This window comes from Cervus elaphus, chromosome 12, assembly GCF_910594005.1.
Source record: "Cervus elaphus chromosome 12, mCerEla1.1, whole genome shotgun sequence".
In the NCBI taxonomy this organism is placed as follows: Eukaryota; Metazoa; Chordata; class Mammalia; order Artiodactyla; family Cervidae; genus Cervus; species Cervus elaphus.
Window position 1 is genome coordinate 25,990,421 of NC_057826.1, and position 14,262 is coordinate 26,004,682.

The 14,262-nt window shown below is 42.8% G+C and overlaps 1 protein-coding gene across 6 annotated transcripts in view; it reads right to left on the minus strand.

The window, feature by feature from the left end:
- The window catches only part of SYNE2 (spectrin repeat containing nuclear envelope protein 2), a 315,690-nt gene that overhangs the window by 25,315 nt on the left and 276,113 nt on the right, over positions 1-14,262 (minus strand). For all 6 annotated transcript variants that reach the window (XM_043921131.1, XM_043921132.1, XM_043921130.1 and 3 more), the window contains 2 exons: positions 12,082-12,240; positions 11,231-11,397 (listed from right to left, as the gene is read on the minus strand). In XM_043921131.1, coding sequence (XP_043777066.1) covers positions 11,231-11,397; positions 12,082-12,240 — 326 coding nt within the window. The remainder of the gene's footprint in view (positions 1-11,230; positions 11,398-12,081; positions 12,241-14,262) is intronic.

The window sequence follows — 14,262 nt, forward strand, 5'->3', positions numbered from 1 at the left end:
AGCAAATTATCAACCTTGTAGGGGTTCCTGAGACACAGGGGGATGCATGTAAAGCCTTTGGCATAAAGCAAGCACTCACTATGCTCACTCACTAAGCTCTTATGACCGATGACTGGGATCACACACCGCTACAATAAGGCCTCATTTATATGGCATTGGCCTTCACACAGTCCTTTTATAAATATTTTATCCTCGTAGTGTCATGAGGAAGGCAGGCTTGGAAGGAGGCCAAGGAGCCTGGTGATGAAGAGCACACACTTTGCGTTAAGGGTCTGGGTATGAGTCCGGGCTCTGTTTAATCTCATGTGTAAAACTGTGAACAGTGGTACCTTCCTCCATTGGGTGGCTGAGAGGACAGAATGAGGTATAAATGCATGAAAGGCATTTGGCACAGTGCCTGACAGAGATAAATGCCCAGAAACTGTGGCTGTGATGATCTGAAGAAGGTAGATTTTCCAAATCACATTCTTACTGCAAATGCCACAAGAAGTTTCCTTCAAAGCCATAAGATGATTTATTAAAAAGGAAGCAACGGAATCTGGGGCCAGGCCTGGATGCAGCTGTAACCTAGATCCTTCCTTTATTCCCCTGGCTTTAGAGTTAGACCCTAAATCCTCACCCCAATGTCCTGTCATCCTGACTGCCTGGGGAACAGCAAGAACACTCCAGACAATGCCAGAGCAGGTGGGAACCCTAGGCCCCATGGGACGAAGTCTTCCATGTAGTTTTCGAGGGGCTACCCTCCTGGGAGGCTTCGGCTAGAGAAACCCGGCCCTGAGAGCTTCCTGTCGGTGGGGAGAGGTGCTCAGGCCAGCACCTCTGCACACTGCCCTGCTTCCCCATCCCTCCCCTTCTCTTCTCCCAGAATGGCACCCCCCACTGCTTCACCCAGCACCTGACCCTACGCCATCATAAGGATCTCACTTTCTTTATTGTGAAAGAAAAGGGCTAGAATGCAACTGTTTAAATGAAGAAAGCTAACAAGTAACGAAATAACCTAGGAGCAAAAAGAGCAAGATGCAGTGATCCTGAATCCTGTTAAGGGTGAGGTATGCAACAAGTAGAGGGGGGAATATGGGAAGGTGGATGCATAATTAGCATGGCATCCCCAGGACTATGGTACTCCAGGCCAGTGGCACCCAAAATATGAGGCTCAGGCCCATTGGTGTCCAAACCAGTTAGGTGTGGGAATAAAATACTAGACTCTCTCTGTTATCCCATTCTTTTAAAATTCCTACATTGGGTATGCTTTCTAGTTCACAAACTATATTACTAAAATGGAACATCTACAGAAATGCTGACATCTATATGTATCAGGCTTGTTGTGCTTTATATATAGTAGTTAACTCATTTAATTCTTACAACAGTGCAGTGAAATCAGTAATAGAATAATGCCCAATTGACAGATGAGGCAACTGAGGCAATGGAGTTAAATAATTTGCCATGGTAACATACTCATTCAATGGCAGAGGAAGGATGTCAACCTGGGCAATCTGGCCAGAATTGCTGTTCTTAAGCACTTTTCTCGTGATGGCTCATATAAATCTACGCATGATAATGTACACATATGTGGGGGTACAGGACGGTTTTCATCACTGTCAGGGAATATGACCAGGCTTCAGGACACAAAGAGGGTAGGAACCCACCGACTAAATGCTGCATTTTGAGTGCCCACTTTGCCCCTTCATGATTTCCTTTCAATAAACTTTAACCACTGACTTTGTCTGGGGTCCTGTGAAAATCCTGAGGATTCCAAGATAACTTATTCCCAGGGGTCATGATCTAATTTGACATTATAATACAATATACGAGGTGCTCAATAAATATCTTCTGAGTGAGCAAGTGACATTCACACATCCCTTCAAAGTTGTCTTTTTCATAAAAGAGATGGTCATAATACATTTTAAAGGAAAGAGGTAAAGATCAGAGCACCTTCAAGCCATCCAGGTACAGACAATTTGCTGGCATACTATGAGTCACACACGCTCCTAGATCTTGGTTCTATATTAGACATGCGAAGAACTCCAAACCAAGCATACACATCACATGCACGGTTGGGGCAAAAAAAAGAGGAAGGGAGAGGGTGGGAGGGAAAGGAAAAGAAGCTACAAAACATTCAATCAGTCAGGACTTAACCTGCTTCTATGTCCCAACCTCTGACCAAATATCCCCCGATGTGAAATATCCCCAAATACCCAGTGGTATAAATGAATGTTGTTCCTCAGATTATTATACTAAGACATCTGAGAACCATCAGATGTATTGCTTAGTCTGTACGGTTCTATTCTGTGCAGACACTAATATAATTATCTAATCATCACCTTTCCCAGGTCAGGAAGTACACGTCATTTGCCAACCCAGGCAACCGACCTCCTAGTTAGACCTTGTTAATTTTGCTCTTGGAAAATTTTAAATCTCGAGTTAATATTGGGAACAAGGAAATCCATTCAGAGAGCAGACTGTTGTTGGCACAGGGAAGCAAGCACAATTCTGGACCGCATCAGCCACCCAGGCAGCTTAAGTAGCTCACCATCTCGGCACTGGCCCATGGTTCACCCCAGATGCGCTTGACTAATACTAATCACACATATATTTCAGCAAATCATGTTTCTCTGGAAAAAATAGACACAGTTCCCTGAGCTGAATTCCAGTTCTGAGGACTGGAAAACCAAAATATTTAGGTGCAAAGAGGAAGTTTTTCACCTATATGAACTATTGGAAGACCTGAATAAAATTAACACATTTTTATATGATACCAAACAAAATAAGAAGTTTGCCAAAGAGTATACATTTTAGAAGTTCTTTTGTGGGGCTTGTGGGTAGAAATGCAGAAAATAATCACGGTGAATAAAGTTTTCTGTTTATCTATCTAGCGATGGATGAGAATTTAATACCTGTGAACCCTGTTCTCTCTCAAAAATAAAAAATTAAGCCAGGTAAATAACACTTCATTAGTCAGGCCTAAGTCTTAATGTGTCAGGAAGCTTTAAATATCAAATTCATGTATATGGAAGAGTTTACATTGCAGCCCTATTTTCTCCATGCAGAAGGGTCTACAGTTAAATGATTAAGGCCCTGCATCAGTATAAGCTAGAAAAATTCCCATGCCAATGCGGACTGCATAATTTAAAAAGGAAAACTGAGATGGTTGAATATCTGAATTTCTACTAAAACAGACCCGTGTGCAGCTGTCAGTTGCTAAAAACATTGTATGAATTCTGCATAATTGCATCTTTGTAAACAACTAACTAGCCCTGTAGTAAGATAATCAATTACTCCAAGATCCTGAAGCCCTGATTTGAGGGCAGGGACATCACATTTGAGCTAATCGCCTCTTTGAAGCCGGAGGACTTCCATTTTCCCCACAGCATAATCACTTCTCTTGCCCAGCTTGTCAAAGGCTGGCTGCAGACACCGCACGCACGGCATGCTGACAGTGGAAAGAACCCATCCCCCGATGGCCGAGCACACACACTCCGCAGCCACCATCTCATCGGTCATTTCTATTGTAACTAACATGGGAGAGCGAGAAAGCGAGACACCCAGAGACAGCAGCCGCCCCTCCCGGATGCAGGGCGGATGATCGAAATGGCACTTACTGTTGATGAGAAAAAATCATTCCTTAGGTTGAGCGAAACCTCCAAGTTCCCGGCTGCACCTCCACCTCCCGGGGACGAGGCGGCCCCTCCCCCGCGCGGCGGCCTGTCCATTCACTGGTTCTGCATCTTGCCCAGGCCGCCCTCCCGCAGGCTCCCAGGGGCTTGCCTCGCGGCCAGCACAGGACGGTGCCCGGAGGCCAGCAAGAGACCTGCGACTTCGCTAACTGCAATTTTTAAACCTTAGTTTTCTCCCTTCCAGTAAACAAACATCTCCAGCCCTTGCCTGTCTCTCGCACACACAGTCTTTGTTCTGACGCTACAGGATTGCAATGCCAGGGAAGAAAGTCCCCGTGTTATCTATGGGTTATTTATGAAGTGCTATAAACCCAGGGAAGAAACATTTAGATTTGGGGCGCTGGAAAGGAGGATTTCTGTTCTCATCAAATTAAATGTCTCTGTTTCAGGTTTAAAAGCAACGGTGTAATCTGAAGCCCCCAGGTCCAACGGGAATGGCTTTCTCCTAAAGAAGAAATTGCCCCGGGAGATTTTCTGCCTTGCCTTTTCAGTCCTGTGCATCCTGGCTTAGAAGGAGCAGAGAATTAATTTAGTCCACTTCTTTGCTTTTTTGCACAAAAAAAAAAAAAAAAACAAAAAACCCCAAAAACCCAAAACATCTCTCTTGTTGTACAAATGGAGTTCAAGATTTGCAGGAAGGAAGAAATTTTGCAGTTTTCTTTGCTATTTCCTCCTAAGGTTTACCATAATGTGAGGATTTGAAAATTCCTCCCCATCTCTATTCACGGTTCTTGACGTGATCCTGAGTGGCTCTGCTTAGTGGAGCACCATTGGTTTGTGTCCAAGCCCTTTTTAGGCTCAGTCTCAGACTTATTTGGAGACTCTATGATATCAATCGTTTTTCATGGGTCCCTAAAGCCCAACATTTAGTCATTATTTCATCCCCACTTGAACACAGCAAGTATATTCTAAACCAGTGAAATTAGGAGTACAGATGTGGAAATAGTTCCCTCAAATGCAGCATCTAACTTGTGTCCACATGCCTGGCTGTGCATGGTGACCTCCACTGCTCAGACACCGGACCTATCTGATGCTGGACACCAGACTCCTGAGGCTCGTGGTCCCTGTGATGGCTGCTGTCTCCTTGGGGAAGATCTCCTGCCCTCAGAAAGGCATTTTTGCCGGCCCTGAGAGCAGCAGCCGCTAGCTCCAGAGGGGGAATGATGGGAAGGAAAAAGGAAATGGGGAGGCCGACGTCACATCTGGTTCTCCCTGTGCTAAAAATCTTTAAGTCTTTCCAGTCCCACTAAATCAGGCAACCTGCTAAGACCAGAGCAAGTCAGCTTTATGACTAGCAGCATTGTTTGGTCTTCCAGAGTAACCTTGAGAAAATACAGATAAAAGGAGAGCAATGAAACACGCAGGAGTTTAAAAAGGCACACATCTCCTTGCCCATTCTTCAAGGGATGGAAAAACAATCTTAACATGCAGTTGCCATGGTGATAACTGCTGAGGTTAAATGACAACCTTTTAATTGCTACTAATATAAAACAGGTGGGCTTTTCACATTGGTAGGAAATTTATGCTTCATTAAAAAGTTTTTCCATGGACTTGATCTTGCTAACAGCAGGAGAGCTATCTAGTCTAATTACAAAGGGACCATTAGGTAGTGTGTCTGAGTGCATCCCTCCTTCATAACACTGGCCTAAGGATGCCAAGTCTATTAAATGATGCTACCATCAAAGAAAGATTAGGAGAAAGGTAACAACAATTATGACATTTTTTTAAGGAAAAAAAAAAAGTTCTAGTATTCTTTCTTCCATAATGAACATTTACCAAACAGAGATAAAAAGAAAATTAAAACCACCAATGATCCCAACACCCAATAGATACCACTGGAAATATTCTGGGAGTATGTCTTTCCGCTCAGCTGTCTCATCTCTTTTAGGCATGCAAAGCTTTCACCAGATTATCCTCACAGGCTGCTAGAAAAGTCTTTAAAACTTTAAAGACTAATCCCATGTCTCCAAAGAGTTTCCACCAAGATGAACAACCAGACAGTGCTTCACTGAGGACACAGGGCCCCTGTTTCTGGAGGCACAGAGAAGGTTCTGATTAATGAAAGGGGGATGGAGGTGCTGGGAAACAAAAGGAGGCGGATTTTTAAGGAGTTTATCTACTGGGATTTTGAAATCAAGGGTACACATAGGTGAGATTATGTGTTGAGCTGAAGCTTTCTTTGGCATCAGTCCTGTTGACGGCCGAGAACCTTCTTTTCAGAGTTTTAGTCTGTGCTGCTGAAGCAAGGCAATTCTGCATCCCTTGGTCCATTACCCAACATCCTGTGCCTAAACTGTTCTTTTTTATAGGTAACCCAGCTGACTCAAAACACGAATCACACATATTGGTGGTTCTGAAAAACAACTTCTGTAACTTAGCCATCTCTCCTGCATTCAGGTTTTGCTAGGTCAATTTTCAATGACATTATCGAAGAAAACATGGGCAAGAGGCATAGCCAATCTCTACAATTAAAAAAATTAACTCATTTAATCTGTCATTGAGCATAGTAGGATCTAATTAATATGTCATCAAATCAGATTGGGTTCACACCATTCACCAAAAAATACATAGTGCTTCAAATAAGCTTTCTATGAAAGAAATTAATAACATATTTGATAAGAGTTTAGATGTCACAAATGTAAGAAGCCACCCAGGGGGCCCATGAGGAATGCTAAAAGCTCCTGTAGCAATTCAGATGGAGAGTCAATTCTGTGAATTTTTGTGCCCACACCAGGGGCTTCCCTCACAATTTAGTCAGTAAAGAATCTGCCTGCAATGCTGGAGACCCAGATTCGATTCCTGGGTCGGGAAGATTCCACGGGAGAAGGAAATGGCAACCCACTCCAGTATTCTTGCCTGGAGAATCCCATGGTCAGAGGAGCCCTGCAGGCTACAGTCCATGGGGTCACAAGAGTTGGACATGACTTAGCCACTAAACCACCACCAGGGCCTATGTGACCTTATGTGAGGAAGTCAGCATTAAGACTGACTTAGGCACCCCAGCCCCCCTGATTATTTGGTTATTTCAGAAGATGTATCCTTTAGACTCTTTGCTTTAAGAATTTTACAGAAGCTGAAAAACACTATACATGCAGGGGAAAAACCGTGGTTTGGGTCAAAGCACCTTCCCCCTACCTCCCGGACCATACATTAATACTACACACATGTATATGGGCGGACCCATCACTATCCTGGTGCTTTTTCATCCAGAATCTAGCCCATGGTTCATCAACAAGGAGATACGCTAGAGGCCACAGGTTACCATAAGTGGCAAGTCCACTCTGTGGCAAGTCACCCAGCTGCTAGCTCCATCTGTGATCCCCAGACCTGAACCACTGGCAATACCTTGGCACTTGCTAGAAATATGCATTCTTGGCCCAGAGAATGGGCGCATTCCTCTACCTAGGGAATCAGAAGCTCTGGGGGTGGGGTCCTGCCATCCACATTCTCGGGAGCCCTCCAAGGATTCTGCTGCATGTTTAAATCTGAGAACCACTGCTCCAGAGAAAATAGTAAAGTCTATACTGAATTCCAGGTTTTAGAAATATTCTGATATAAAGCACCTTTAAAGGTCTCAAAGGAGCCAAGTGCTCCTCTGATGCATGGTGCAGGGGGATAGAAAGACCGTGGCTCCGTCCTGCCCGAGGTAGAATCGCTTCTGCCCTTGGCTCAGTTACTGACCCTCTCTGAGCTACAGAGTACTTCTCTGAAAGTTGGAGAATACTGACCATGTAGGGTTCTTGCAAGAATGAAATAAAATAATATATATAAGCCTGGCACTTAAAAAAAAACAAAAAAACAAAAAACCCCACACCCTATCCACCCCACAATGGAGCCTACTACCTGAAATGACTAGTAAATTTAATGTGCACTGAACTAATCTTGTCTTTCATGTTTTGTCAGTTCTTTTGCAAATTACCTCTATTTTGTTGAGAATAACCCCAAAACAATAGGCCTTTTTCCAGCCTGATTTACTGAGGTCTTGGACTTCTTGAACCATCTCCAGCTTTGAAGTTAAAGCTGCGGTTAAAATTTTAAAGTCATGAAGCTGGGTGCTTGTGTATGGTCTCCCTCCAAATCTTATTTTTAACAAGAGATGCTGTCTCCTGCCACAGAAATGAAGCAGTAGAACACGTGAGCAGGACAGGAATGATTAAATGATGTCCAGAATTGTCTGGACAAATGAGGTTATTAATGGACCCTGCAGGATTGCAGGTTTTCCTCCGTGTGGTTTAACTTCTGCATCCTGTGCTTGCCTGCTTTTCTGATGGTGATGTGACGAGTGCCAGTGATCAGACCAGGAGCTATTCTATTAATACATGAGGTCAATTTATGGCAAGTTCAAGCTTGCTGCCTCAACCCACAGATTCACCTGAAGTGTCACGTCAACTAAGTTCCCTAGACTGTCAGTCATATGTCTCACCCTGGCCTTTGCTTTAAGGTAAAATAAGTTATTCCTTTCTAGTTCCTCAGTTTTGAATGGATTTCAACATGGTCTACTCATTTCGGTATAACAAATCAGAAGGGTCTGGGTTTGCAGAGAGGCAACACAACTGTCTGAGTTGAAATCCTGGTTGCCTCATGTGCTGACTATACAATCGTGCCAAGTTACTTAATTTTAGTGCCTCAATTTCCTCATCTGTAAAATGGGATAATGACATCTACCCTTCAGAATTACAGTGATGATTATGTGAAATCAGACATAAAAGGTACATTGTGAAGAATATAGCCAGCAGCCAATATATTTGCTATTATTTCAACTCTTTATTTTGCTCCTTCTAGAAAGACCACTGAAATTTCACTGGCTGTTTTTCCTTCTTTCGTACCATGCAACTGGCTGAAGACAGGCAATTAGAGAGGAGGGAGGAAAGCAAGCAGTCTGTTTAATTCTGAAGTGATAGAACCAAAGCATGCATGAGTAAGAATGCATAATCATTCTAGCCCTCAGGAAGCAGAATCTAGATCTTGCTCCTGAATGATCTAAGAACAGGTATGATGTCGTCATACCTTGGATTAGTGCCAGGTGCCCAAGAAAACTTAGGAGATAAAAGACAGTGATGACAAAGGCATACCAGCCACAACTGACCCAACAGAAATGATCACATTCTTATGTTCTGGAACATCCATTCATTTCAACAAATTATCTGAAGCACTGTTCTAAGCACGGGAAATAAGACAAAGACACTGGTCTCATGGAAGAAAGACCTCTCACTGTTAGACAAATGCAAGGGAATCCTCGAACACTCAAAAAACATGCCACTTAAAATCTTCTTAGGGAAAGACAATGATAGTAACCATTCAATAAATGCTCACTCCTATGTGTTGGTCCTGTGACAAATTCAAGACACGTGTTGTCATTCATTCACACAGCGGACTCTGATGTAATCAGTGCTGCTGCTGCTGCTAAGTCGCTTCAGCCGTGCCCGACTCTGTGCGACCCCATAGATGGAAGTCCACCAGGCTCCCCCATCCCTGGGATTCTCCAGGCAAGAATACTGGAGTGGGTTGCCATTTCCTTCTCCAATGTATGAAAGTGAAAAGTGAAAGTGAAGTTGCTCAGTCGTTTCCAACTCCTAGCCACCCCATGGACTGCAGCCTACCAGGCTTCTCCGTCCATAGGATTTTCTAGGCAAGAGTACTGGAGTGGGTTGCCATTGCCTTCTCCATAATCAGTGCTGTTAGATCTATTTTGTAGACTGAGAAACTGAGAAAGGTTTCTAGAAGGTTAAATCACTACTCAAGTTTCCATGGTAGGTAGAAGTCAGATAAAGTCAGGACTAACTCAAAATCTGTGCTCTTACTTGAATTATCACCATGGATTAACATAGATTTCCCGCCCCCAACTCCCCCAACTGGTGGTAGAGAGATGTTAAATTTAGCCCAAGTTATGCTGCCAGCCAAATCACTCTAGTATTTATCTTCAACAGACCCTCAGCTGCTAAAAAACCATGAAAGACTCAGACTTTATTTAGGAGGCCAAGTCCTTAGCTGAGATTTAAGCTTGTCTAAGACTTAGCTCCAACCTACCTCTCTAAAAGCTTCATCTCCTATACCTGAGCCAATGTAGCTTCCTATAATTTCCTGAACAGTTTGTATTCTGCCCTACCCTGTACCTTTTTGCTTATAACATACATTTCTCTCTCTCTGCCACCAGGAACACTCAAATCCCACCCCCTTAATCAAGGCCATCTGGGAACACTGCTCTTTCATCAGGTTCTTCTCAATCCCCAGCCCCACTCCAGAAAGATGAGATCTGAGTTCTCAGACCACTTGGTTTTACAGCTGCTGGCAAGGCTGCTCCCATTAACATTAACTGACTCATCTTATTGCACTTCCCGTCTGTAATTCTCATAGCACTTGGCCTGGTGCCTCTGCTGACTGATCCAGGTTCACTTACGGTTTAGGGTAAACGATGGGGTAAAAGAAAAGGATTATTAAGAGTATTCTATTTTCCGTACTCCCCAGTGTTTCATTTTCTTACAGGATCCTCCTGTACAGTCCATGCTCTACATGTGGTCAAAATATGTGAGCGTTCTGTTGTGTAACAGACTTGCTCAGCCAGTGTGAACAAAGCTGCATGAATGGCCCCAAAGGCCAGGTGACTGTGTGCCAGGTTACAACTGAAAAACACTTTGGTTGGGGTCTCTGTTTGGACAGAGAAGACAGAAAACATTTAGAAGCTCTGGGTGATATCGTCATCATTATTTGTGAGGGGAGATCAAATGGTCAGTCTTGTTTCTGATAAGCACTGGATAACCTTGATTTATCGTCATAGCTGTGCCTCCGGACTCCACATCTTAGGACCAGATGCCCACTGGGGACCTAGCACACCCAGCACAAACCTGCAGAGGGGCCCTGCCTTGAATGAGCCCAGCTCCTCTGATGGTGGTGATTAGGGGAGGGGAACCTTCAGGGACCCCCCCAGAAGCAGCCCCCAGAAAATCAGGCCAATGCCTTGACCTACTTGCCCTTGCCACACACAAGCATGAAGAAGCAGGCATAACTTCATCTTAAGACTTCACACAAGCCTTAAGGTAGTGTTAGAATTTCTAAATAATACCTCCTCCTCAAGGACCAACTCTCATTTAAACCAAGTCTAAGTCATGTGAAATTTTAAGCTAAAGAAAAAAAAAAGGTGAGATAGACTTGGTTTATCTTCCTTCCTTCCGTGGTAGCTCAGTTGGTAAAGAATCTGCCTGCAATGCAGGAGACCTGGGTTCAGTCCCTAGGTCAGAAGATCCCCTGAAGGAGGGCACAGTGACCCACTCCACTATTCTTGCCTGGGAAATCCCATAGACAGAAGAGCCTGGCAGGTTACCGCCCAGGGGATCGCAAAAGAGTCAGACTCGACTTCATGACTAAACCACCATGCTACAATGTAATCCTCCTATAATATCAAAATAAGAATTTCCATTCATTTTTATCAAGCTCTACCTTCATCTGTAAGTTTAGAAAACTGCTGGGTTACCTTAGAGGAAGATGGGGCTCAGTTTTGAGATCTGTGAGGTAACCACTGTAGCCATGGAGTAGGAACCCATTTTTAGGCCATCCCTTACCTTGAGCCAATGACATCAAAAAGATGTTGCCAACGGTCGTTGATTTTGTTGAGCTTGTCATCAATCTCAGCCGCTCTTGTCTTGTTGCTGGCCTTGATCAGCCGGTCGCCCATTTGCTTTAATTGTAACTTGTTTTCACTAAACAAATTTATTTCTTCCATGCAGTCCTGGCATAGGCACCAAAACAAAAGCTGGGATGACCACAGAAAATGCATTTCTTTGGCAGATACAAACACATAGTTGTGCCTCCTGAAATTTCTTAAAAAACAAAAACACTTCTCTCACCTGTTAAGGCAACCCCTCAGCAACCAGCTAAAAAGTGCATATGTAATACATAAGGCAGTACTTACTTTCTTAATTCAAAAGCCCTGGTTTCCCTCAGGGTTATTCTAATGCACTTGAGAGCTGAGGACTACTGGTTATAATTAAATTAGCCTAACATATCAGCAAGAGTTTTCCTGAGGTTTAACTGAGTGGCATTTGGGGTGACTGGGACGAGAAGGTTCTTTCTTCCTTTCTTTATGGGAATCGGCAACCACTTCACAATCTCGAGCCCCACTGCTGTTGGTCTTTCTCCTTTGGCCAGGGGATCATCTTAACAATACAGTTAGAGAAACCATAAGCCCCCTGGGGTGTGAACTGGGGCTTAAGAAGCCGTGCGTGAGCCCCTTTTTCTTCCTAACAAAGAGAAAACAACCCCCTGGTACACAGCACCTTGCCCACCAAGGACAGCCCACCTTTCCCATCTCATTGGAAATGTGCCTACGGCATACAGTTCTGAGTCTGGGAGTGAGGAGGGCAGAGAAGACCGTGGTGGTCATAACTGTACCCCTCTGGGGACTCCTGCTCACCTTCTGGAGCTTTTCAATCATCTCTTCAATACTAATATCTGCCGTCTGGAGAACTTTGTTTTCCATCTGCACCAGCCATGCACACAACTCTTTGTTTTTTTCATTGAACACCATCCATGAATTGAGTCTATCTTCTATCTCCTGTTTGCGTATAGCCACCTGGAAAGGATAATGCATTTAGCAGCTGAGTATAGGCAGGAAGGAAAGAGTTTCTCTTCCTCCCCACCCCCCATCAAAAAGGACTATGGATTCCATTCATTTTAATCAGTGATCCCAAGGACTTAAATTATTATGTTTTTGCCTTTTAAAGACCTAGGGTTTGACATCATCAGAAGTTTTACACCTCTGATAAATGCCTTAAAAAGCAACAGTAACAAAAGATTGTACCTGAAGTGTAACTGACCAAAAGGATTCAGCTTTATCCAAAACAGTTTTAATATAATGCAGTAATCTATTATTGCTGCAGCTAAGTTGCTTCAGTCGTGTCTGACTCTGTGCAACCGGCCAGGCTCCCTCTGTCCATGGGATTCTCCTGGCAAGAATACTGGAGTGGGTTGCCATGCCCTTCAATTTATTACTACCGCATTTTATTAAAAATTAGAAATAGGAAGTTTAGATGAATGTATTTTAAGCATCACCTAAATTTCTTCTGTTCTTTATTCTTTAAGTATACATTTATTTACTTCTTGCTACATGTTACTTTTTTGTTTTATGATCCAAATCCTTTCTTTTAAAAAAACGATCAAGTCCTTATTCTTACTTAAGGCCAATGTCCCACCTGTTTAATTTAAAAACTATCATCTCGGTCACAATATAAATCTTATGAATATAGTGCAAATGGACCACAAAAATTAACATCACTTAAATGTTTGAGTGATATATTTAAAAATAAGGCAAAATTTAAAACATGCATATCATTCATTTAATCCACCTTCTCAACATGCACCACTGCTCTGGATGGAAACCATGGAAATGGAATCAAATGCTGGTCTGCAGTGAGCAGGCTGACCCCCAAATACCCAACTCTCTGTTATGCAGAAGTAACCCCTAAGCTGACATCAGCAAAGGATCTTCCTCCTTCCAGGGTTCAAATTTATTACTTAAATAAATATAAATTTAAAGAATGCAAATCAGCCTCTTTAAATGTACAAAAGTATTCCCAGGTCTTAGAAATCTTCAGAATCCTAGAGATAAAAAGGGTAACCTAAAGGATTTTTTGGTTAAATTTTAACATCCCGCTTTACAAATTCGGAAACCAAAGTTGAACTCCTAGAGATTTTTCAGCTACGCACAAAACAAAAAAACCCTCTGCTCTTTTCAGAGTGAAGCAAAAAATAGACAATGCTTCTACATCCACCCAACCAAATGTGTTGAGAGGGCTGAAAAAACTATCACTAAAAAACCAAGTTTTGTATTTCTGTTTTTCACAGCATCTATTCATCTCAGCTTTTAAAAATCCTGGCATTTTGTACAGCGTCATTCTGATTGGATTCCTGATGGTAACAATTAGGAACATCTGGGCCCCAGTCTTCGCTTCTTCCTTAGCTTTCAGGATACCTTTCACATATTTGCAATTTTCTGTTATATGAAATTTGAATAAAAATTCTAAACGGACTATTCTAAAATTCTAAAAGGACAGCTATATCATGAATATTAAATACTAAAATAAAGAAGGAAAAACATTTTTATTTTATTAAAATACACTCAGAAGTGTCTGAATTTTCAACTTGTACATCTCTTAATTCACAAAAATTAGATTAAGGACTTAACTTTTCTTAGAATTAAATGTTCTTAAAACAAAGATCTATTTGAACCCTTCAATTCCAACTTGATCCTGTCATCTGCTTACACCTTGTAATACCTTAACTGCAATCCAATTCTTAATAAGTATAAGTGATTCACTGAGATACTAAGTGTAGCAGCTGACCATTTCTTTCAGAGGGTTTTAAAAGCCAGCTACTTGAAATAAACACTGGATTGCATGTGAATGCAGGGTGCTCAGATAAAATGCCCTGGAGCCTGGCACTCAGTACTACTCCTGCCGTCTGTTGGGCCCAGAACAGATACTGCAGAGACACTGCTCTAAGGCCAGCCCGGACCTCTTTGCTGAAGTTCTGATTCTCAGACAAGGACTGGTACTTGTCATTTCCACACGACTCAGAGCAGAGTGCATACAGCTGC